Source organism: Tachypleus tridentatus, chromosome 9 (assembly GCF_004210375.1).
Source record: "Tachypleus tridentatus isolate NWPU-2018 chromosome 9, ASM421037v1, whole genome shotgun sequence".
NCBI classification, from domain to species: domain Eukaryota; kingdom Metazoa; phylum Arthropoda; class Merostomata; order Xiphosura; family Limulidae; genus Tachypleus; species Tachypleus tridentatus.
Window position 1 is genome coordinate 42,879,215 of NC_134833.1, and position 27,576 is coordinate 42,906,790.

The 27,576-nt window shown below is 33.4% G+C and overlaps 2 protein-coding genes across 4 annotated transcripts in view; both read right to left on the reverse strand.

The window, feature by feature from the left end:
* Positions 1-9,942: 9,942 nt before the first annotated feature.
* LOC143225146 (uncharacterized) lies at positions 9,943-18,468 on the reverse strand. Its single transcript, XM_076454021.1, has 3 exons — positions 18,183-18,468; positions 12,393-12,497; positions 9,943-11,840 (listed from the first exon to the last, which is right to left on the reverse strand). The coding sequence occupies exons 2-3, from the start codon at positions 12,415-12,417 to the stop codon at positions 11,125-11,127; spliced, it is 741 nt and encodes a 246-aa protein (XP_076310136.1). The 5' UTR covers positions 12,418-12,497; positions 18,183-18,468; the 3' UTR covers positions 9,943-11,124.
* Positions 18,469-27,039: 8,571 nt separating this feature from the next.
* The window catches only part of LOC143225148 (telomere length regulation protein TEL2 homolog), a 109,214-nt gene continuing 108,677 nt past the window's right edge, over positions 27,040-27,576 (reverse strand). For all 3 annotated transcript variants that reach the window (XM_076454035.1, XM_076454036.1, XM_076454037.1), the window contains exon 21: positions 27,040-27,286. In XM_076454035.1, coding sequence (XP_076310150.1) covers positions 27,263-27,286 — 24 coding nt within the window. In that variant the 3' untranslated portion in view covers positions 27,040-27,262. The remainder of the gene's footprint in view (positions 27,287-27,576) is intronic.

The following is a 27,576-nucleotide window of genomic DNA, read 5'->3' on the forward strand; positions in this document are numbered from 1 at the left end:
GTAAACAATATGCCACTGAGGTATCCGAATCATGGATTCTCTTCACAGTTTGCAGATGATGTGGCAATCTGGAAAAGTGCCGCAACACCCACGATAGCAGCAACCACAACTAAATAGAATAAGTGAATACTATCAAAAATATAGAATAAAAATAAACACAGCAAAACACAACTCGTAGTCTTTACGAAATTGACAAAACACAAAAAACAACAGCCAGAATTATACATGAATGGCACTCTACTCTAGATTGCTCCATCGGCAAAATTTTTAGATCTGACCTATGATTCAAAACTAACTTGGATCAATCATGTGAACGAAATTAGAAATAAAGTCTGGCGAAGAACTAACTATGCTAGGAGTCTAACTGGTAAAAACAGTGAAGCATCTACAGATAACATACTAAAAATCTATAAAACATGTATTAGATCTGTAATAGATTATGCAGCTCCAGCATGGATAACTGTAAGCAATAAAATAATTAAAACCAAACTACAAACAATCCAAAATACACTCCTCACAACTGCATACAGAGTTCCAAGAACTATATCATCCCAGTTCATTCACAAATACTCGAACATACCAACCATACCAGATAGACTCTTACATAGTACAATAATGTACTTTAATAAGAATTGGATGAAAAACGAATTACTATGCGAGCTGGACAGGTACCTCACACATGATGAAGCTAGTCCTAAATATCTCTCCCCAGTTAACTTGTATTTTAAATATAAAATATATATATATATATATATATAAATTTTAAATAAAAATATCTTTCTACTATATATATGTATATTAAACAATTAAAAAAAATGCCATCAACAAACTTGACATTTCTGCTGATAGAATAAAATAATCACAGTATACGAGCCACAATACATGGACATTGCCCTGAAAAGGATCAAAATAATATTCAGTTCCACAGTTATAAAATTCGTCAAGAACATAAGTACGGGGAGGAGGAAGAGGTCATAGAGAACCTGACCATCCAGGGTATGAACTTTTATTACTCACATACCGACGACATTCTTTTTCTTCTTCGAACCTATGTATGTGCGTGCAAGATGTCAAAGAAGGCAGTAGACGAATGGATAAACTTATTCGCTTACAGACAACATTAGTTTTTTTAGAAGATACTTGAATAGTGTCTTCAGATAAACAAATATTCACACCACTTTTTTTCTGCTCATGAAAGACAAAAAAAAAGCAAACATTCCAAGCATCATTAAACCTCAGAAGAAAGTTGCGAATATTTTGTGAACAATGCTTAGCTAACGGAAGTTGTCGTACAGAGTGTCAATATGCCTTTTTGTGTGTGTATGTGTATGGTTACTGAAGAAATACATTCTCTTGCAGTACTTACAACTGAAAGTATACGATTTTTATTCTGACTTATTTATTGTTTGGAAATACTGCCATAACCTTACTCGTAGTTGTTGAAAATATTTACTTCAGCTGTGATATGTATGATTCATCAGCTACGTGAATAAGTTACTAGTAGTGGTTGAGGACGTTTGGCTAAGATAAGTTGACTTACAACAAATATGGGAAAACTAGTGATACAACAGGAGAATTTTGTGTAAGTTATTTTTTAGCTTTAATTTATGTAGTTAATGTACTAGTACACTTTTGTGATGTATAATAAAAATAACTTTCTTAACTTCTGAAATTTCTCTAACTTTACCATATATAATATTATACATATATGTATATATACATATATATATAAGCTATTCGTTCTAATGTTATCGATTTCTATACTCTGACGATGTCAATATTAATGACGAACCATAATCAAACTATAACAAAAATTGAAAATTAGAAATCGTTCTAAGATGAGCATATGTCATAAAAGTATACGTGAGAATAATTTTACGAACAGAAGTTGATGTCTCCAAAAGTGTTAACATGTATTTAATATTAAACTTATTCACTCGTAAACATTACGTCAAATAAAAATTGTAGTTGGAAAGTTAACTTCGGATTTAAGACACTTAACCTGCATAAGGAGAATAAGCTTGGTGTCTCTGGGATCCTTTATCCACAATGGATTATAACTTGAACATCATGGTACGTATTTAACGCTTCATGCTAGCGGAGCATGATATACTAGTTGGTAACTTGTGTGATATTTCATCACGCTAAGACTAATTTTAACTTTTTATAGATCTCTCTATATTGGCGATACACTGGGGTTTATTACACAATTGCATGAAATATGTTTCTACTTATTACAATCCTGTTTTACAGCCATTGAAGAAATTATCAGTTTTACTGTAATGGAATATTACACAAACCATCGATTGATATCTTAAACATGTAAAAAAATAATAATAAATAAATAAAAGATCATTTACACTGCATAAACTTTCCGCAGTTTATATATTACTATTCCGAGGGTTGCGGGTTCGCGCCCGCGTCGCGCTAAACATGCTCGCCCTCCCAGCCGTGGAGGCGTTATAATGTGACGGTCAATCCCACTATTCGTTGGTAAAAGAGTAGCCCAAGAGTTGGCGGTGGGTGGTGATGACTAGCTGCCTTCCCTCTAGTCTTACACTGCTAAATTAGGGACGGCTAGCACAGATAGCCCGCGATCCTCGGATTACGAGTCGCACGCCTTACGCGTTTGGCCATGCCGGGCCTATTTGTCTAAGACCGAAACGTTTCCAGAACTGTAACATGCCATGAGGGTCTTACCTTTTAAAAAAAGTTATAGTGGGACAGCGCTAAATCTTTCGATCTGCAACGCTAAAATCAGGGTTTTCATTCACCTTAGTGGATACAGTAGCTTCCCCGTTAGTATAGCCGTAAGTCTATGGATTTATAACACTAAGATCAAGGATTCGATTCCCCTCGGTGGGCTCAGCAGATAGCCCGATGTGGATTTGCTATCAGAAAACACACACTTGGATACAGCAGATAGCCCGAAAGCAGCACAAATCTTCCTAAGAAGCAGTAGGTTTCCAACCCCTGAACTAGGAGTAAAAGTGAAACAGTAATTAATTATTCAGCGCTGGTGTAACTTATTCAGGTAAACTCAGTGTACGTTTAATGATGACGAGAAACCCATTTGAAGTAAAAATGCATTCTGAAGGCGGCTGATATGGGTATGGTTATAGCTAGTATCTTCAAGTTAACCCGAAAGTAAGTCGAAACTTTATTCTGTAGTTAATTTTAATTAAAGTTTTAATACCCGTACCAGCCGTCTTTAGAATGCATTTGAACGTAAGTTTGAGCTTCCCCGGATACATCTACTGAATAATAGAAGATTCACTAAATATATCGATTGCTAAGTCACTCAATGAGTAAATGTAACATTAAGTAATGAAACTGTACAAAAAAGTGGCATGCAATATGAACTTCCTACATTGTACACTAAAATACAAATACCGTATCCTTTTGCAATTTACTTGTATTGCACTATCAGTTTCACTGAACTGTGTCCGACATAGCCAGGTGGTTAGGGCGCTCGACTTGTAATCTGACAGTCGCGAGTTCGAATTCACGTCACACAAAATGTGCTCGTCCTTTCAGCCGTGGGGACGTTATAATGTACGATCAATCCTACTATTCGTTGTTAAAAGAGTGGCTCAACAGTTGACGGTAGGTAGTGCTAAATTAGAAATGGCTAGCGCGAATAGCTCTCTCATAGCTTTGCGCAAAATATAAAACAAATGAACTTACTGTGAGATAGTGAATTCTTTTTCTTTGTTATCGTTTTGATTATTGTTCATTTATTATTCCTTTTTTCATTTTATTTATCTCTGACCTTTTAGTTACATTAGAACGTTAACTCACCTTTTAGCTTATCACGTTTATTTTGAGCAAAGATACAAGTACACCAGTTTCCTTAGCAGTATGTATGTATGTGTTTTTTCTCATAACAAAGCCACATTGGGCTATCTGCTGAGCCCACCGAGGGAAATCGAACACCTGATTTTAGCGTTGTAAGTCCGTAAACTTACCGCTGTACTAACGAAAGGCTTTTCTTAGCAGTCACGTACAGATATTAATATAGCAAAAGATCATATAAATTTATGATCCCATGAGATATACTTGAACGATCTATCGCACTGAATAAATGCCCTGTCATAAACTGAGTCATGAGATAGCAAGTGGATTATTTTTTATCATTCGATATTGTTATTCATATAGAAGGTGATTTTTTAGTATTCTTGTTATTGTATTAGAAATTGTGTCTTTCTTCTTCCAGTGCTTTTCCTGATTCTTTATTTGAAAAAATTAATATTTATATTGTATTTTTCATAAATATTGGTATCAAGTTCTTGTCAGGCATGTGTTCATTAACTGTGTTTTTGATCAGTGCTAAAATGGTTTCCTAGTATTGTTACAATTTAATGAATTGTTTTTGTTTTTTGTTTGAATACTGGTTGTAGCGGCGTGATATTTTAGACGGTTACATGACTACTTGTGGTCGACTCAGCAGATAGCTGCGGAATGGAAATTTTTTAGGGCTGCTTGAGCTCATAAGTCAGTTTGATCCATTTTTAGCAGGGCACATTTCGGAATATGGTAATTCTGGAAAAGGAAATCCTTTCTACTTGTCCAAAACCACCTGTGAAGAACTCATTGAACCAATGGCTCAGAAGATCCACGCATTCACTATTGATGAAGTAAATTTTTCTGGTCATTTTAGCTTGTCAGTTGACTCGACGCCAGATCTATCTCATATAGATCAGTTAAGTGTTGTACTTCGATACTTAAAAGATGGACAGTCTATTGAACGCTTTTTAACCTTTCTGGAACTGAAAAGCCATACTGGTGAGGAAATCGCAAACCAGATATTACAGAACTTACGTGAAGTTTGCAAACTTAATTTTTCAAAATATACGGGTCAGTCTTATGACAATGCTGCTTACGTCTCTGGGCGTTATAAGGGGATGCAGTAAAAGATTTTAGAAGAAAATAAGTTTACCATATATGTGCCCTGTCCAGTCCATTCACTAAATCTGGTAGGCCGAAGTGCTGTTGACTGCTGTTAAGTGGCAGTTAATTTTTCTCTACAACGCATTTGCTCTATACGTTTTTTCAGCCTTACTCAGCCGGTGGAAAATTCTTAAAGCTTGTTTTGGAAATAAAAGTGTGTTAAAATCCCTCTCTGATACCAGATTGGAGGCACACGCTATAGCAACAATAGTAATTTTGAAGTCTTTCTTTAAGATTTTGGAAGCTTTAGAATATCTAGTTGAAGACCAGTCACAAAAGGGAGACACTAGAAGAGAAGCAGAGAATATTGCAAATAAGATGCAAGAGCTATAATTTGTTTTTATGTTGATCATGTAGGATGGGATTTTGCAAAAGTTTCATGAAGCAAGTCAAGTTCTGCAAAATGAGGATGTAAACTTAAAAATATGCAGATCTGTACGGGTCATTAGCTGACCAACAATGCAATTTAAGGGATAACTTTGAAAGATTTGAAGTAGTTACAAAGGAAATACTACCAGTTCTTGATTACAATGCAGCTCAAACTTGAAAACGTGTCAGAAAGAAGGTACTCAATGACGAAGATGCACAAGAAGTAGATCTGAATGCTAGAGATAAATTTCGTATAACCACTTTTTACACAATTGCTGGCAAACTATAAACCCCGATGAGAAGAAGAGAAAAGGTGTACAAAGAAATAGCAAACAGGTTTTTTCCCAAAGTGATGAGCCAAATGATGTCACTTCATCTGCTGAAACTGAAAGGTACTCTCAGTGTTCCCAAAAGCTAATTAATGCTTACCCAGAGGACTTGGAGAGTAATTTTTCTGCCGAGCTTGAGCAGTTTCACTCACATGTGCGCCATATGTTCAGTGCAACAAAAACTGTAAAAACCAGATTCAGTCACGCTGAACTTTGTAAAATAATTTCAGAAGACAAAATTGAGTGTGCGTTTTCAAACGTAGACATTACATTACGTATATTTTTAACATTAATGGTCACAAATTCCACAGCTGAGCGCTCATTTTCTCAACTCAAGCATATTAAAAATCCTAACAGAACAACTATGCGACAAGACAGGCTGGATGCCTTGTCTCTGCTAAGTATAGAAGCAGATTTGTTATGCCAAATTAGTTTTGAAGACTTGATCAAAGACTTTGAAATTAAAAAATCTAGAAGAAAACTTTTAAAATAAATATTAAGGTTTAAGTTCAAATGAGAAATTGTTAACATCAAAGTGAGAATTTTTTTAATAAACGGGTTTTGAGTAAATTTTTCATTTTTGTCAACATCAAAGTGTGAATTTGTGAACATCAAAATGAGCACTGTTAACTCAGAGTGAAAACAAATATACAGTAAAAATAATTCTTTTTAATTATTATTAATCAAAGAAGTGATTTCCCTCGTCATTTCTAAATAAAAGGCCTAAGTCATTGCTTGATTTTGATCCATGCCCAATCTGTCAAATAAATAAAAAAGATTTTTATTTAATATAGTTGTGGGGTCTGACCTGGAAGAAAACTGAAGTACAGTTATAAATTTTCAAATTTTTATTTCACTTTCAGCACTTATTGAGTCTTAATGTCTTGTTAGTTAAGTAATGGAGGGGCCGAGGGGGACACCGTTGTTGAGCTGTGCTTAGGGCATCAGTTGCCCTTAATTCGGCCTTGCATCTACCTGTTGTGCAGTGACCACAAATAGTTTTTGAATATTATCTCGAAAGAAACAGAAATAAAAACTAATTGAACGCAACCCACTAGTGATTCAGTGGTATGTCTAAAGTCTTTTTACGCTGACATTCGAGTTTCGATACACGTGTGGATGAATATTAGATATCCAATGTGCAATTTTGCGTTTAACAACAAAAAATAATTCAACGAAGTATATGTTTGTTTGTTTTTTAATTTCAAAGTCATCTATCTATGTGGATTTAACGCAAATTGTCCATGTATGTTTTGTATTTTTTATACTATCACAGCCTCTATGATTATGTCATACTCCTACAAGTTAAAGGAGGAGATATTCTGATACCATTTCTTCCACAGATTCTAATAGCGATAGTTTAAAACAAATCGTTACACGTACAGTCAAGAAAAATGTATTGCACTCAATGTTTACTATACAATAAATGAAGGTATATGATTGACAATGAGTATTTAGTAAGATTTAATCACTTAATAATAATAATAAAGCAAAATATACACGTTATACAAATTTACCAACCAGTATCTGTCAAAAACAAACTTTTTTAAAGTATTCGTTCAAGGTGAAAGTATTGGCACCCTTGCTTTAGTGTTTTGTGCGTCATCCGTCTGCTTTTACTTCAGCTTTCAGAAATTTATGACAATGCTAAACCAATGTAAATGTGAAAACACTGAAAGACAATTTATCTTCCTTTTTATCAAGAATTTCAGAGTTTGCTTAACTGTATCGTTGTGTTGAAACAGAAACCTTCTGTCAATCAGCCTGTGAGCATATGGTATCAAATTACTTTGATACATGGCTACTTTCATTTGCTCGTAAACCGTATGAATGTCTTCCGTCCCTGTACTGCTAAACCATCTCGTATCATGCACGAATCACCTTCAAGTTTAACTATAAGTGCAAGGTGTTCCTCGTTGAAGGCTTGTTTGTTTATAATGAAATACAAAGTTACACAATGGGCTATCTGTGCTCTGCTCACCAGCGGTATTGAAACCCTGTTTCTAGTGTTGTAAGTTTACAGATATACAGCTATGTCAATGGGGGGGGGGGGAGCTTCATTGAACATTCTCACTGTTTTGTATTACCAAACATATTGTTAATTTTTTTATAGGAAGTACTATTTTAGTATTTTCGGGTGTTTTGTGAAATAATTCTTTAGTCTTTTGTTCGTATTTCTTGATTTGTGTTATGAAATTTTAAGGTGATTTTCAGCGAGAGCTACATGCATATAGCTCTTCTGTATAGAATGATTTTGTGGTTTGTTACGACTGATGCTTCTAAGTCTTTCTTTAAGTCCTTCGCAGTTAAATAGTTATCCTGTAATTTCTTTTGGATTTTTACTTCTTTCAACCATTTCAGTTTAAGTTGCGTGTTCTAGTTGTGGATTTTAGTAACACAGATGTTGTTTTATGATACTGCTCTACATCCATTTATATTTTGTAGTCCGCCACAAGTTGTTTTTTTTTCTCTCTTGACCGTCATCAGCTTTATTACTGTAAAGTTATCCTTTAATATACATTAGGAATCATTACCCTTTTTATGGTTATTGGCTCAAAAATACAGCTTAATTACTCTGCTGTAGCTTTCAATCCATTAATGAAATTTAAGTTACTTCAACTGAAGCTTTTACACGATATTAGTTTTCATGAGCAATTATTCGAAACTACTTAACTTATCTTTGTTTATATAAGACCTGAAGATATGTATGTTACCTCGTATTTTACAAGAAGATAATTAAGTAAATCAACATACATATGTTTTACTTTACGTGAAGGTTGAAAATGAGCGAACTAACATTCTCTTTCAAACAAAAGGAATTATAACTTCGGAATATCACCATTGGAGGATATTGGGTGTCGACGTTTTTCTTCAGTATTCTGTAGTTTGAACATTATCTTTGTACCTTTAATGTAATTTGTCGTGTATGTTTAATATTTTAATAGTTATAACAAGTTGTATAATTACGTCAGTCTCGCAACCACAAATATATATTGTACTTGTAACTCAACATATTTTATAAAACCTCTCAGCTTTAATAAATACACCAGATCATAGGATGACATCACAACCAATTTGAAGAAGATATATTTGAGTATCGTAGAGTCACAAGAACGCAAGTTCTTTCGAAAAGTTCTCACATAGACCACAATCTTAACTGGAAATTGCATTTAACAGAACACGGCCAGTCTTTGTCAGAGTAACTATGGACTAATGTTCAGTAGTTGATTGTACTTCACATACTTGTTGAATTGTTTTATAGTGAGTGTAGAACGCCAATACTTTTGCTTGCCACTATATATATATTATATATACGCATTCATACAATCAACAGATTTAAACAAAACACTTATTTAATTTTATGACATATAATGGTATGTTAAGCATCACTATAAAAGAAGTATTTCTTTCAAACAAATGGAAGTTCCATAGTTATGCTTTGAATATTAACATATAATTTTATATAGTTATGGATAATTGTTTTCTAAATGTTTAACTTTGAGTGCTTCAATTGTTTCTGACAATTGTTTTATTAATTATATACAAATTGACATTAAAGCTTAAAACAAGAATTTACGAAAGTTAAAGATAATTCGTTTTCACCTTCGTCTCCAAGTGGCTCAGCAGTAAATCTGAAGACTTATGACACTAAAAATATGATTCGATAATTAAGAAACAGAGAAATTTTTTTTTTTTTACTTCTCTGCTCTTGATAAACCGAACTGGAAGACAGATTTACAGCGATTAACATTTTATGTATGGTTTGTTTTGAATTTCGCGCAAAGCTACACGAGGACTATCTGCGCTAGCTGTCCCTAATTTAGCAGTGTAAGACTAGAGGAAAGGCAGCTAGTCATCAACACCCACCGCCAATTCTTGGGCTACTCTTTTACCAACGAATAGGGGATTGACTGTCACATTATAATGCCCACACTGCTGAAAGGGCGAGCATGTTCGGCGTGACGGGGATTCGAATCCGCGACCCTCAGATTACGAGTCGAGTGCCTTAACCGCCTGACTATTCCGGGCCCATTTTATGGAACCTCACTCATTTATTGTACATTTTATACTATTCCCTTTACTATACTTTGTTGTTTTTGTTTAAGTTACATTTTGTCAAAGGTACAAAGCTAGTTTTTAATTATATTTTCTTTTTATAATTTTATTACATAAACTTATATTTTTAGAAAAATTTGAATTTATTTTATGAACTGATCTGAAATTATAATAAAAAACACCTGAATGATTTGTTTCATAACTATCTAAATTAAGATAATTTTTAATACGCATATTTTTATTTTACGAATGAATTATAAACAAAATTGGATGTATTGTGGAATAGATGGTACTGTCATTTTATCGATAATATTATAACTAAGCATAACAAATTTATAAGGTCGTGATGACGAGAAACTCACTTGAAATAAAAATATGTTCCCAAAACGGCTGGGTGCCCCCCACCCCGCTAGTAGAGCGGTATGTCTCTGGATTTACGACGCTACAATCAGCGGTTCGATTCCCCTCGGTTAGCTCAGCAGATATCCTGATGTGGGTTTGCTATAAGAAAACACATTCAAGACGGCTGGTTTGGGTATTAAAACTTCGATTAAAATAAGTTACATAACAATGTTTCGATCTCTTTAGAAATATATAAGGTGTTGAAGTAAAAACAGATATTAGCAATTTGTTAATTATTTCGATTCGTACCCTTGGTCACAAGTATTTGTATAAGACGAGGTGCACAAATAATATGTTGACTAGGTGTTTTGCCATTTTAAGAACAATAACTTTACCACTTTTTGATTGATTATTTCTCTTAAAATATATACAGATACTAATTAAATTGCTTTTCTGTGAATGGTGTTACAGTGTTTAGATATATTCATAAGAATAGTGCCACTACTTTATTTAGAACAGCTGTGACAGAACTCAAATGAGTCCTGCAGGTATGATTATCGTAATGCCTTTTTCCGAACTTGGGTGATGACACTACTGTGAGCCCAGACATGTTCATGTTGCGAAAGAGCCTTTCTTGTTTTTCAGTCTTATGTAGCACTTCGCTAGACATTTACAAATTTATACAGGTTTTACAAGTAATTTACATAATATATATATGTGTATGTAAGAAGAACTATTAAAATAACTATTTAGTTATGCCTGTTAAGGTAATAAACAAAACCTTTAATATATAGATACACCCTTATAAGAAACAGATTCACATAATTTAATACGCATCATATTTTTTCTGAAGCATATATCATATATCGTTTGTATATAATAACGTGAAAATGAAATCGTGGTGTACACTGTATTGTTTAATAAACTAAACCTGAAATACACATTAATAGATATTAGCTAATGTTTCCTTAACTTATATACATACATTGCTTAAAGGCATTATTAATGAAGATTCTGTGATTAAAATCGTTAACACTAAAACTCTTTCCAAGACCTCGATTATTGGATAACTTTGGAATTAAGTATTAGATATTCGATCATAGCAGGTAACAGTGCCACTGGTAAAGGCGGGAAATTGTGCTGACGTAAATGAATTGTTTAAGTTACATCTAGGAAAAGGAACCATAAAATCGTCTGAGAATCTGTTCATTGTGTTTTGAGGAGTACTTGTAGCGCATCTTAGACCAGATGAAACTTTATGGCCACAATCTGTGAACTTAATTACAAAACTATTTACATCTTGATCACAGTCACTTTGAGGACGATGTACTTGGAATATTGTACGGTCATAAGAACTTGGGTTCTTAAAAACTATTTCGAAAAGTTCTCCAAGAGGCCCTAATCCTAACTCTGGATTGCACTTTCCAGAACAGGGCCAGTCACACAAGTTATTATCAAACACAATGGTAGATTTCCTTTTCGATGTTTTTAACGATTCTCTTTCATCATTCACCTGAGCCACAGCTAAGAGGTCAGCATGATAGAGTGCTAGGCCTGAAACGTTCACTTGGAATTTATTTTCATAAACGTCACAGTAGTCTTCTCTACCTAAGTTTCGTTTTAAGTAAAAAGTTAACTTTTCCGAAGCATTTTGCATGTAACTTATTAAGTCATTCTTTTGATTACTTCTGGGACAGGTTTGAGAGGAATTCTTGTTTTTTAGTACATTGTCTAAATGTTCTTTATATTCGTCCCAGCTTTCTTCTGATGAAAAAATGAACTCCTCTTCAGCTTCTGTCAAAAAAAAATTAAAAAATGGAGTTATCAGTGTTTAAAATTTCTCACAGTCGTGGAGTGTTTGATATTTTGAACTTCATAAGCTGTAATAAATTTGTGAATTCACTGAATTAATGTTGATAGTGTAGCGCCATATAATAAATAAAGTTTCAGATCCGCAACTACTGCGATATTCTAGGTACTTCTTGTCGTAAAGGAACAGTGTAATTTAAAATACAGGAAGAGATAAAGGAAATAGCTTACAACTTATATCGTTACACCGAACTACATGCAAGTTTTTCTGCTTTCATAAGTGAAACTAGCAAGAGAAGAGACAATAAGAAGCATGAGTTAATATATCTTCTTAGTTATTCCTCTCATTATAAGAAGTTTCGGGAAATACAGTTCACTATCTTATTGAAACTTTGGCTTTACTTTAGTATGAGCAAACTATAAGCTATATTAATCCAAAAGTTAAGGGTTTATTCACTAATAGAGTAAAATATAGACCCTAAACAGTACCTCTAAACTAATTTCACTTGAGAAAAACAAGACAAGAAAATAGCTTACCTACTCCAAGGCAAGGAAACAGCATACTCTTATAAGAATGTTTGTCTTCACTACTAGCTCGCGGAATAACTAAATTCCATCTTCTCGAAAGAAAATATGTCCAATCTGTTTGCCAAGTGTTTAAATTAACTTCAGAAAATGCAATTATAACATTTTTTATGTTTGAAATAACTAAGTTACTCTCTAATACTTTGTGAAAACTATTGTTATAATTACAGTAAAGGCCTCCTACATCATAAACGTTACTTTACTTTAGCATGGTTTTCTCACCCATCATAGTTTTTTTTTTATATGTACACGAGTGAATTCCTGAAATGAATTTACCGCAAACAAGATAATATCTTACAAAAACTACACGGCTTTAGAAAGAACTTAGACTCTGGGATGACATCATATGTTTGTTTTATGATAACTGTTAAGAATGTGGCGTATCAAGTCCTAACCACAATGATATAGTCTTTATATAAAAGAAAATTGAGCGTATTGAGAGTGTTTGCGAACCATATGCAAACATCTAGTATCTTTCATATCTTATATAATTAAATCAGCTTGTTTGTAACAGGCGCCACTCAACCTGATGAACAGTCAGGTTTAATAATGTAAAAATATGAAGTGATATTAATAATTATAAATCGAGTACCCGGTGTTTCATTTCGGTGAAATGTGGTCATATTTTGTCACGTTTAAATTGATTTCGGAGTGTATTCGGTATTTGATCTCAGCACTTATATAAAACCGTCCTTAATTTAAAACTGCTGACCAGAGAGAAAGAGATCAGTTAGTCAGCATCACCAACCATCCACACGACCACTCTTACTCAAATAACGTGACTACAATTATTTTTACAATGCGCTTACTGTTGATAGGGCTAGCATGGACAGATGATTAGAGTGCTCGTCTCGTAATCTGAGTGTCGTAGGTTCGAATTCTCGTCATACCAAAACATGCTCGCCCTTTCACCCGTGTAGACATTATAATGTGAGGGTCAATCTCTCTATTTGTTGGTAAAAGAGTAGCACACTGTTAAATTAAGGATGGCTAGTGCAGACAGCCCTCATATAGCTTTGTGCGAAATTCAAGAAAACACACTGCTGAAAATACGGAGCACGTTCAGCGCCATTAAGCTGGCTCGAATCTTGAACTTTAAATTTAAAGCTCGGCAAGCTGCTTACTACACTGCGCCGATCCAGAGTGAATTAAAAGTATAAACACATTTCTGTAAATTTTTTTTTTTTTTTTTGCCTGGTCACACTGTAATTGATAGAAATTAATATGTCTTATAAATATAAATATAAATAGGAAGATTTAGATTTTTCACAGAACAACATATTCTAAAATTAGTAATTATTAGACAGTGTCTACAAGATTATAACCTTTATGATAAGAACTTAAACGTTTGCTATAATCAAAAGGTAGTATTAAGTTTTAAGAAATAAAATGTAGATAATCTTTTAAAAATCATAAATATATAAAAAGTATTGTTACTGTAACGGATTTACTATTACGTATTCATTTTAATGTTTGTTTCAGTTAAGTATATATTTAGAAATGCGTGTAACTTGTATTGTTAAACGTTTATTGCACGTCCTGCCTTTTCTCTAAATTTATAGAAAGTTCTCGGGCGTAAGAATTAACAATGTACTAGCTGTGTATGTAATACTAGTGACTGACAGTATTGTTGCCAAGTGAGCTTTCAAGAACATTCCTCAAATGATTTATAAATAGAGGCACCAACAAACAGTTAAAGAATACTACTGATCAGCCACTAGCAGTATACTATAAGCCACAGAAGCATAATTATATTTAAAACTTATTAATCAGAAAACTACAGATATTTGGCCAGAAGCGTTTATAGGTTTCGAACACAATAAACCATTCTGTTTCAGAGAATTAGCTTCATATGTTAGTATTTCTACAGGAACATTAGATATGTTCCTCGGTAAAAAGTGAGCTTATAAACCGCGTGAGACCAATCAAGAATAGAGCTAGCTAGTTTCTCCGTCAAGAGAAGTGTAACAATATTAACTTAGAATTAATTCGCTCTTCGTGGTACTGGACTGTCGATAAAATATTCAGTTCCAGACCAGATAGAAAATTGAATATTGTTTGTAAGTTTGTATTTTTTTTTTATGTATAAATTATTAGTTGTAATAACCGTGATTATAAATTGTGTGTGTGTTTTCTTTTAATAACTGTGATTATAAATTGTGTGTGTTTTCTTTTAGCAAAGCCACATCGAGCTATCTGCTGAGCCCACCAAGAAGAATAGAACCCTTGATTTTAAGCGTTGTAAATCCGCAGACTTACCTCTGAACTTGCGGGAGGCATACTATAAATTGTATTATTATTTGTATAATAAAATATATTCGTGTTATAAAGACAATATTATGTATCAATCTTATTGACAGATATTATAAATTTGATACATATCGACATTCAATTAACTTCTAAATTAGAATTAAAATTTCTAGTTATTTGAAATCGTAATAAGTAACGTAATATCAGTCATGTATCAAATATAATAAATCGGAGACTTATCCAACATAAATTATAACACATAAAATTACTAACAGTAATAATTTGTACTTTTTGTTACAAAACCTCAATACATTATTTTTTGTTACAGTAACAACTGCGCTAACTTGTCAAGATCTTTGGGGTAGGAACAAAAACAGACTTTAACTTTCTTCATCCATATCATAAATTACCAAATTGATAAAACAACTGTAAATACAAACAGGTCAATACACTTACAACTGACACCATAACTTATAATACCTATCGTAAGCACGAAATTAACATATACGAATGAGAGTTTTGTTTATTTGGAATTAAGCACAAAGCTGCGCAAGGAACTATCTGTGGTCTGCCCAGCACGGGAATCGGAACCCGATTCCTAGTGTTGTAAGTCCGCAGACATCCCGCTGTGCTACTGGTTAACCCGAATAAAAGAAGTCAATACAATTATATTTCTCGTCACCATTCATGTTATGTTGACAAATATCCATACACTGTTAATAACTTAACTTAAAATGGAATAGCATCTGGAAAATCAGACACAATGTGCTTTTATTATACCATGCCAATCCTGTGAGAAAGATTGTGTAGGTAAAACTGGAAGAAGGGTTGACACAAAAGTTTCTGAACATGAAAAATACATTAAATATGGAAGAAAGACAATGCCATTTTTCTTCATATGTGATTCTGACCATCAAATCGATTGGAAAGCAGTAAGATTATTTTATAAAAAGAATAATTATGTAAAATGAGGAATCGTCATAAGTTGCTGAATCAAAGCTTCCTAAGGTCACTTTAAATTAAACAACTTCCTGACCCATCTGTGTCCTTCGAAGTTCCGGACTCACATTGCCATTATTTACCAGTTTTCCTTCCAGAAAACAACGTGATACACCGAAAATGGCACACAAATGTGTCGAAACTAAATTTTTTACCATGTTATGTCTAACTTGTATCAATCATTAATTCTATATATCGCCTTACTATTTCAATGGGCATATACCAAGATTCATCCAACGCCAAGAGAGCATAGCTGACGACCACCTATTTGATGCAAGCTGTTCATTGTGTTTTCTCAAGTTGGTGGTCAGGTCTGACTTGAGCTTGTCTAGTTCTCCAGAGCTACAGCTATAGTATTATTTGCAATATCTTGTAGTCAAATTACAAAATTTTCTTCTCTCTGTTTACTCTGCGGTATATGTAGGTGAAACTGAAGTAATGTTATATAAAATAGATCCACTACCTAAGAGGAGATTTACTCAAGATATTAACTGTGTATTAATATTAACCTCTTACTAAAGGAGTCTACGTAAAATAAAACATACAAGAACAACAAGACTGAAAATAAAGTACAGACAAACTCCATAATCTTTATTTCATACTAAACACAAACAAAATGTGTACTTTTAAAAACAACGAAACTTTCATTTTGCTTAAACACTTTCAGTTGTTAACAGTTCAGGATCTTGTTTAAACTATGATAATTTAAGACGATGTTTCAGACTACACTGACCAAATGTATTGTTTATCAGCATGCAAAAAACCTTTCACCAACCCTGGGCTACCACGCTTCAATGTGATTGGTGATTCGCATTGCAACATAAGTGTACATGTCTGTAGCTTCTAGATATCAAATGAACAACTATTGAAGAACGCTGCTGTCGACATTCGTGAATAATATACTTCCTTGTTAGAATATGCAGAATTCTCTTAACGTATAATAAAGGAACCAACTTAGAACTTGTTTCTATGTTAACCACAAAAGCTACACGACAGGCTAGTTTTGCTCTGCCAACTGCCAGGGTAAAACATTGACGAGTCGGTCAAACTGCGGGCTCACAAAGTAGTGTAAAAACAACATACATTTCTATACCTATAGTTGATCAGTACGGATAAGCACCCTAAGAAAATTGCACCGCCGTTATCAGAAACAAGTCTTAGGTGCCCGCCCGCATACTGCTGACCCACCATGGGACAACTTAGAACGACCACGTATTATGTAAACGTGTAGGTATTTAGAGCAAAGAATAAAACACTATAAAATCACAAGTACAAGAAGACAGAAACGCATGGTATATTCATATACTATAGATGTATTTGATGATGAAAAATGCAGCTAATTAAAAAAAGATTAAGAAATTTGCAGAAGCACATTGTTTCTTAAACAGTTTTAGGCAGAAAAAACATCTGAAAGATCACACAAACCTTTACTCCAAAAAGTTGCTCACTTACCACCATGATAAAAGCATCATGACCCATAATGAGATTCTCTGTATTAAAAATTTTATTGATGAAAAATTACCTGAAAAAACACACAGACCCAAACCAAAATACAAATAGGTTATAAAGACTGAAGCAAATTATTCAAAGACAGCAACACTCTAGACTCACAGATTCCTCTCGTTGTTTCCCATCTTTCTAAACTCAAAAAAGCTCACGCACTAAGAAAAATATCTATTTACTTTGATTTAATGATCAGCTAAAAATTACTTAAAATTTATGTTAATTTCTCCTACAACAAAAACCAAGGCTCCAAACCTACTGTGATTCGTGTTAGTTACACACAGGCAAAAAATGATAGCAATAAAGTTTGTCGTTAGACTTACAAATGTAAAATAATAATAACGACGGTTTCAAACACAACTGAAAGTAATTAGAACAAAATAACCAACATTGTATGTTTAATACAGACCCCTATTGATATCATACAGTGTTAAATAAACCTTCTATTAATAAACGACGACAACAAAATATACCTTCTCGTTGTTAAATATTTCAACTAGTTTAACCATTCTATGGATTATTAATAAAAACGTACGACTGAAAGTGAAGATTTGGTTGTTGTTAAGTGCGAAGTACGCAACGTGCAGTCTGTGTTCTATCCACCGCGAGTGGCGAAAACCAATTTTTAGCGTCGCCTAGACTTAACACTGGGTAACTGTGGTAAAGTAAAAACAATGTATAGTCATATGTGGACCATATTGTATCTATTATACCCAGTCCTGACGAGGTTCTCATACCAACTCGGATACGTACACTACTTGTATGAGTACTGGTATTTTAGACTTTTTTAAGTTGAAACAATTCACCACTTCGAACACAGGTCATTCCAATGACATGAATCCTGATTTACATTCAGTTATTTTTTTTCAACCCTTAATTTTTTCCTGTCAGTTAATAATAAAGTAGTTTATATCTATCTATCTAACTAAAGTAACAGATATTATATTTTTAATATCATTTCGCAGTATCTACTTTTCTTACTCATCTTACCTAGTTAAAGTTTTCAGGCTAATTTTGAGATTTCTTTTCATCAGTTATCATTATATTTTCTATCATTTCCATTCTTTAATAATTCCATTGTTTCTCACTTCCACTTTTTAACCTCTTTCTCTTTTTAATTTTCGTAGGAAACCACTACCCAAAACTTAGAATTCTCTGGAAATACTTAAAATAATTTTAACAGTCCAGATCAACTGTACACTTCTGTGTTGTTTTAGTAGTGAACGTTAGAGATTCACAGCGTTAATAAAAATGATTTAACCATCGATCAAGCTTTACATTTTCAAATCACCCCTATCTTGCGGTACAGATCCATCAGTATTAAAATATCAAATGAGATTAACAATTATTTATTTATTCACATATACAGGAATTAGCCTAGTAAATTAAAAGTAATTTGATTTTTTTTTGTAACTTAATTAAATAAAATATTTTATTTCCTTCTCAGTTCCGGCCAGTCGTACAATGCACATATAATTATGGTAAACCTTATAATTTAAATTAATTAAAATATAAAAGAGAATCGGCAGGTACTGAAATATATCAGTTATTTCCAATAACTGAAGTCAAATAGAAATAAAAATCTTACTGTTACTTAAATGTTAAATCAGATTTTTCATGTGACTTTGTTTTCCTGTATTTTCGCCTTCAAAAAACCTATACTGCACTTGTTTTTCATCCAATATGTCCATAAGTACAATATTTATATTGTATAAAACACATTTAAAACTGTAATACTTTCCAATGAAGGGGCTAAAATTAATCGTTTGTAAATATTTTAAAATTATTTCCAGTTATATCTGAATGTTTTGTTTTTTCTCCACGACTATAAATGTTCGAATTTTATCCTAAAAGTAGGTTAATCTTTTTTTAATTTCAAACAGAATTGCTCACAAGCCTTCGATATTTGTTTCCAAAATAATAAAAACCTTTATTTAAAAGTACGTTTCTTATTACGGGAAATTATTTAAAATGTTTTATTGAAGTTAACGTATTTTACTGCTAATTTCCATTATTTAGTTAAAGATCGATTGAAATATTTCCTGACAGTATATGTATATCATAACTGACCATTAATTAAAAGCAAGACTGGTACAAGTTAAAACGTATCTCCGAATGCTTGTTTGTTTGTTGTTGTTGTTTTTAATTTTGCACAAAGTTACAAAAGGGTTATCTACGCTAACCGTCCCTAATTTAGCAGAGTAAGACTAGATGGACAGCAGTTAGTCATCACCACAACTACTACTCTTTTATCAACGAATAGCGGGATTGTTTGTGACTTCGTGATGTCCTACAGCTGAAAGAGCGAGCATGTTTGGTGTAATGGCGATTCAAACCCATAACCCTCAGATTACGAGTCGAGCGCCCTTACCAGCTGGCCATGGCACACCACGATACATTAAGTAGTAAAGCTTATTGCTGAAAGAAAAGTACTGTTAAAATAATTAACTGTTACCTGTAATAAAAAAGTTATTGGTTTTTTTTATTTATTATAGATCGCATTGTCAATTAGAGAGGTAATAAAAGCATTTTTTGTGAGTGTGTACTATCTCTGGAATATTTAAATTTCGCGCAAAGCTACACGAGGGCTATCTGCGCTAACCGTTCCTAATTTTGCAGTGTAAGAAAAAAGGGAAGGCAGCTAGTCATCACCACCCACCGCCAACTCTTGGACTACTCTTTTACCAACGAATAGTGCGATTGACCGCACATTATAACGCCCCACAGCTGAAAGGGCGAGCATGTTTGGTGAGACCGGGATTCGAACCCGTGATCCTTGGATTACGAGTCGAGCGCCTTAACCGCCTGGCCCCATTATCTCTGGAAAATCAGCACCTATAATTGACAATAGTATCTCCAATAAACAAGAACTATAATAGAAAAAATCTAAGCTATAGATTAAAGTTACAGAACAGCCAGATCCAAAGCCAATTTTCAAAACCTCAGTATATAACCCTACAACATAATAAAACTCATTGTTTTATGAATCTGACTTTGCAATCTAAAGATAGATGTCTCGTTTCCGAAACTGCTTGCCAACTTGTATGTAACATCTATTGCATATACGGATAGGAGAACATATTGACAAAAGCTTGTTTGGTGTGCCGGGTATTCGAACCTGCGACCTTCCAAATGTGAATGTATCACCATAGAATATTTTAATAATGGAAAATCGTTTAAATTATTTTCAAGTTTTATATATACAACTTTTATTGCTAACATTACGCTTGAATAATCAATAAATTACTTTTACTGTTTTCGTAAAAGGAAAACCTTATTTAAGAATAAATTAATAAGACTGAAAGCATTTTTAATTGTTATAGGGACAGGGGCTATGTTAAGAAATTTCCAGAGCTCACAAAATTCCGCTAGTGGGGCTAAATGCAACAAAGTTTCTGATCGCCCCTCATTATCTCCCGAAGTTTTCAGCAAACTCCGTGTGACTTCGAAACTCAAATACCTATCAAGATCATTATTTTTTGCATGAATCATAAGCTCAAATGTATACCACATTACAGTACTCCCCCTTGGGGCAATGAGCATTATTTTAAGTGTTTACTTCTTTTTATTGATTCACGTTTTCAGACGCAAAAGCCAATTTTTTTACATATTGAAAATATTAGTAAGATCAGACATACTTTGTTATATTAGGTGTTTATGAAACTTTTATTAACTTTACAAAAAAAAAGAACCCATTTCCTTACAAATAAAAACTATACACAATCACATTTTATTCATAAAAGGAACTGTCAGTCATAAATATACTTGATATTTATCATAACAAAATGAAATAAATATTTAACTCTAAAACAATACTTAGATTTTTAATCTTATTTTCTTTGTAATGCTGGCACTCTGCCGCTTATTACTTTCAGAAGCCTCAGGATATATACACTCGACTCATCCTTGACATACGAGAGAAACACAGACTCGATAACATTCGGTTTGCAGTTAACATACAAAAATGCAACTTGTCATCTACCACGCACCGTAGCATAATTTTCAGATACTGCCTTAAAACCTCATCTGATGATGCTAAAAACCTACATTATATTATAGAGTCCATTATTATAGAAAATTGTGACGTATCATTTCAGAGAAACGTTTGTTGTTGTTCAGCTACCCAGCACTTACACCCTTGTGCAAATTAATTGAAACAAGACGGAAAATTACGATTTTTTCAATTTTTTGTTTTATTTCTGAGAATCCAAAAATTACTCACAAATTAATACATGATATGACCGCCTTTAATTTTCAGAAGATCATTAATCCGCTTTGACATCAAGTCCACGAGTTGACTGCAATGTTTACTAATTTTTGGATCGCGGTACCACATCTCATTTATGGCCTCAATTAGCTTATCTTTCGAAGTACAGTCTTTTCCACGAAGTCTTTCTTTACAAATCGCCCAAAGATTTTCAATAGGATTTAAGTCCGGAGAGTTTCCAGGCCAGTCCAGCACCTTTATTCGCGTTGTAGTCATAAAATTCTTCACAAGTTTCGATGTGTGGCACGGAGCCAGATCTTACTGAAAAATGCCAGATCCATCTGGAAATTTCTTTCCCAATTCTGGAACAACTCTTCTATGCAAAACTTCGATGTACTGTGGTCCTCGCATCATACCTTCTAAAATATGTAAGCCTCATATGCCATAGTAGCTGAAAAAGCCCCAAAACATCTTCTTCAAGGGATGTTTTACAAACTGATTGATGTGAGATTCTCGAAGTTTCTCACCTGAAGATCTGCGAACATGCAGACTACTTTGACCCTGTACGAAGAAGCGAGTCTCATCACTGAATAACACCTTCCTCCATTGTTCTTGTATTTCAGACCCCATTAATACCGTTTTTTCTTCATTTAGTTCGTAAGTAGTTGTATTTTTGACTGGTCTCTTTGCCCTTCTAACGTAATTTCAAATGAAGTAATATTCCTCAAAATTTCGTCATATATCCCAAAAATAGATCAACTGTACCGCAAAACACAGCTAATGACGCCGTCTGTATGAAAAAATGACTGTTAAAGGAAATCAGCGGGTCCAGCGAGCCTACACCGGCCGCCATGTTGAAAATATTGTAAAATGACCATTTGTTTCAATTAATTTGCACAAGAGTATACATGTAAATGTACATAATTGAGTTTCAAAACAGCACATTAAGCCTTCGGAACAACACAAAATCGCCTGAAGAGCATGATAAAACAGCCACGTTTTTATCTGAGGTTTACTTTGAACATTTAAAGATTCTAATAAGTAAAAGTGCTGTTATTACACTGACGGTTACAGTTCGTTCTATTCTATCGCTCAGAGATACAACACTGACTGTACTAGTCGAAAATCCAAGGTTCAACTCTCGGTCCTGGAAACTCTTTTCACTTAAATTTTAACGTTAAGTATTACTGTTTGCACCCTTTAAATACAGTTAGGTTAATATGTATTAGTTTCTTGCAAATTTTCGCATGAAAATTTTGAAAAACAAAACTGTTTTTTTTTCTTTAACCATTCAATACTTGGTTCTAAGCAATAGTTAAACAAAACTTACTTTTATTTCCATATTTTTCATTTTAACACCGTATTTTGATATTAAAATACTGTTATGGATCAAAATTATAGACAATTAAATATAGATACTGAGTAAATATTTAATTATTTTGCTCTTACTTTTTTTAAAGTCTTGTTTGAAATTTCATGACAACTGACAATTGTACAATATGATCATAATTACAAGTTTCAGCCCGGCATGGCCAACTGGTTAGGGAGCTCGACTCGAGATTTGTGGGTCGCGGGTTCAAATCTCCGTCGCATCAAACATGCTCGCCCTTTCAGCTATAGGAGCGTTATTATGTAGCCCAAGTGTTGGCGGTGGGTAGTGATGACTAGCTGCCTTCCCGCTGGTACTACACTGCTAAATTAGGGATGGCTTGCGCAAACAGTCCTCACGTAGCTTGCGCGAAATTAAAAAAAAAAGTTCAGTATTCACTGGCTGGGTTTTTGACACTATTTAACGCTTGTTAAACCACAGATGTTGTATTATGATTAAAATTCAAACCTTTGAATTTTAAGTAATCCATATTTTACAGTATGATAAAAAATTTCTTATCAAAATCTTAAAATAACAAATTCAAGATATACACTTTTCTAAATCTCTAAGCCGAGCAGAATGCCTAGAATCTTCAAACAAAATAATCGCAATAACACCAAAATTCATAAATCAACCACAGCTTTTGTTTACATTGTAAAAGTTTATATAAACACTCTCTTGATATAGATATATACAGTTGTGTGACTTTCTTTTCTGATGACGATAGTAATGGTTACCTGTGAACTGTATGATATACGATCGTAACTGAAACGTACGATAAGTAATGTGGTTTGATAAATTATGTCCTGTAAATCAAGCGGCTTGTCAGTAGATGTAAACATAACACCGCGTTTGTTTCTTGAGCCCAACAGCAGTTTCTCCACAACTATTATCATGCTCAAACAGTGCAAATTTGATACTCGGGATGATAAATATGAACCATCGTATACAGTATGTTACGTTTCCATCCAGACATTATAAAATATTAAAAGAAAAGCTGTTAATATTCCACAATGTTTGAATGAAAACGTAACTTACTTACCGTAACTTTCAAGATGATATAATATCCAGAGAAATGGTTAATTTGTTTGGTTTGTTTTGAATTTCGCCTAAAGCTGCATGAGGGTTATCTGCGCTGGCCGTACCTAATTGAGCAGTGTAAGACTAGAGGGAAGGCAGATAGTCATCACCACCCACCGCCAACTCTTGGGTTACTCTTTTACCAACGAATCGTCGGATTGACTGTAACATATTAACGTCCACACGGCTGAAAGGGCGAGCATGTTTGGTGTGACGGGGATTCGAACCCGCGACCCTCGGATTACGAGTCGAGTGGTTCATTTGTGTTTGATCAAAGCATTTTGATATTTTTAGTTTCTCTCGCTGAAAATTTAAGTATAATAGTTTAGTAATAAATTTAGAGAATACACCTTGCCAATGTTATATTGTACCCCTTTCATTAGGAATTAAAATTTCTGAATAGTAGAGAGAATGAACACTTCAGGTAATGTTTAATCTACTGTATAAAGATAAAAAGCCGTCCGCTGTGACACTGATATCTCGGCTGATGCTGTACCGATTGCCCTACAACTTTCACGAAACGACGGCGGTTTCGGCTGCTACAAGCAAGTTTGTCTTTTTTAAAATTCTTTCAGTCATATTTTAAGTACGGTAATACTTAATAGTAGGAATCGCCGAGGATTCTAAATAATTCACACGCCGTAAAACCACCCTACTGAATTCCTAACTGAAAATCCAACCATTCAAAACATTGGTTACATTAAATTCATTCAATTACACTAATAATATTATGCTTAAAAGGTCGCTAACATTTCCGGTATACTAATTCAAAAATTCCTAAAAGAACAAGTTTTTTGTCTATTACCTACTTACCTGATCATTTCAGCGGGGCTAACGTCTAGAGGGGTCGTCCTATCGCTACAAGTTTACTGAATTGGTCTGTGGATATATGTTATAGATATTCTGATAAACAATTAATAACCATGTGTAATATAAATGGTAAACATACCATGCATGTACTTAAATATCTTTTTGGTCCAACAGACGCTACCTCTTGATGGATAGTTTTTAAAGATGAAATCAATACTTTATACAGGTATAATATAAAAGGTAAACAAACATGAGAATTACAAAATTAGGAATTTTAAAATGAAGTAGGAATTCTCCTATAAGAATTATGAAACAAGAATTAAAAGCACAGTCATAAATTTATAAACTGAATCGCTAATTTGTCAGCTTTATACAATAAACTATAGGTCAAAGTAAAAATTAAGTTTTATAAATTTTTATTTTAAGATTCGTATAATTTGGTTTGAATTTTATGCAAAGCTATATGAGGGCTATTTGTGCTAGGCAACCCTAATTTAGCAGTGAAAGACTAGAGGGTAGGTAGCTGGGCTATTATTTTACCAACAAACAGTGGAATTGACCATAATATTATAATGCCACCATGGCTTAAAGGACAAGTAATTTTGTTGTGATGGATATTCGAACCCATGACCCACAGGTTGTGAGTCAAGTAGTGCCCTAATCACTGACCATGCCAGGCTTTTGATCCATAAAGCTAAATGAACCAGTCATTTAGCTGTATGGATCACAATGCCATTCCAAAATAAGGATTGAGAATCGTTTTAAAATCTGTCCAACTGTTAGCACTTTACTTGTTTGTGTACATTTTTATTGCAGTATTTATTTTGTTTTGGATACTTCTTACACCAATTCTACAAGTAACCAACGATCCCCTGTTTTGGAAATATATTTAAATTGAAAAGTAGGTTGCTAAAGATCATGATGAGCAACAAGATTGAATTGCATACGTGTGTCCAACAATTGGTTTTGCTGACACATAAAAATCATAATGATTGGCTAAAATTCCCCATTAGGTTTACTTGGTTGTATAACTCAGCCAGGTCCTACTGAGGCCTGTTTGTCACTGTATTTTGTTGATGACTTCTAACTTATGGACCTGCTTGACCTTTACTTTATCATCTTCTCGATTTTTCTATGCACTCACTTCCAAGCAAACACATTAGTAATGTGTCGCAACTTTTCAATTCACAACAATATTTTCAAACTGCTCCCAGTATGTAAAAATCAAGCCTTCCTGGTGTGGTACAAAGGAGGATTTAATAATCTTTTAGCACTCCACACGTCAAATGGTTTGAAATCATAATATTACAATTCAATAAATTTTTCATTTAAATAACTGCCAAGGATTTGTTGTTGTTCATTGTTTCATGGAGATACATTAAAGTAAAATCATTAAATTTTTCCCAATTGGAAACCAAAGCTAAACTCTTATAACCCATACATTTTATCCACAGCACATTCCAATTTTTCAATATGTGCTTTTTCAGTTCAGCAGGTATCAAAGCAAAACCTAGGAAGACAGTGCAAGGAGAAGATCTCAAAATTCATAATAAAATTCACTACTTTTACCATCATAATTAATAATTTGAACAGCTATAGAGTTTACTAAGTACAAATATATCTTTGAGAAATCCTTTTTTTTGCAATTTTTCAATCTATAAGGATTTATCAAGAAGAAAATTTGAACATAATTTAAAAAATGTACAATTGTATACAACAAAATGTCCATCTCCAACATTAAGTTAATTGGCAGGCTGTGAGGTGATAAATCAGACCAACTCTTAGTGTTGTGAGTCTACTGATGCTTGATAAAACTTATCTTTGCTCAAGTTGATAGTATCTCTGTATTAAATGATGTAGAGCAGAGATTATCAAACATACGGCCAGCAGAGAAGGAAACCAATGTCTCACGCAATACTCAACAGATGGGGTGTATAGCAAGGAGTGTTTATGTGTGTATGCAGAAGGAGAATGGGTTTCCTAATGGTCAGTGGAGATCTCTCTCTGACAATGTACCAGGCTACTTTTACACAGATAAAAATGTGTTCAGTATACTTCACTCTTTATTTGGCTGAAGAAAGATTTATGGATAAAACTATGTTTACATATGGTAGGATCTGTACATGATTCAAGAAGTATTCCAGCACAAAACACAAGACTTTAGGAGAATTAGTTCATGCAGAATCATTGGTGAAAGTAAATAAGTTATGGAGATTTAAATTACACTATATAATGAACTACCCTGCATGTTCTTAGCTCCTTGGATAGGTAAAAACGTAGATATTTGTAACTTTGTAGGAGTTTAAAATAATAAACTTAGGTAAATCACCAAACAACAGTTGTTGCTATTAAAGATGTGTAATAATTAATTAAAAGAACAAATAAGCAAAACCTAGAATTTTATTTACATTTTGTAAGAAAATTATAATTACAACTAAATACTGTTTGTTTGTTTTAGAGCAAAGCCATATTAGTCTCTCTCTTATGTCCACCATGGGGAACTAAACTCCAGATTTTAGCATTGTAAGTCAGTAAACTTATAGCTATCCACCAGTGGACTACTGCTGAATAAAATATATTTCTTTTTCATATTTGTTGACCCATCTAGAAGGTGGATACTGGGATTTCCTAAGAAAATATAAAATATATTCTAAATATCACTGAAATGTTAAATACTAATTAATTCTCTCAAACTTACAGTTTAAAAATGATTAAACAAATAAATCTTTATTAATACATTCTGTTTTCAAAAACTGGACTTATAATACAGTCTAGAGAAATGAAATGTATTTTTATTTCTTTTATATACACAGCACTGAAAATTAAAGGGATTCTTAGGTATTTCTTACAAAAAAAAGCCCTTAAAAATTTACATAAGTAACATATTTTGAAACATACTCTGAATTTTAAATTAACTA

Coding starts and splice junctions, on each gene's coding strand:
- LOC143225146 (XM_076454021.1), bottom strand. CDS start 12,417: ATGCTGTTTCCTTGCCTTGGAGTAG. Junction 11,841..12,392: donor GTTTCCTTGCCTTGGAGTAG/GTAAGCTATTTT, acceptor TTTTTTTGACAG/AAGCTGAAGAGGAGTTCATT.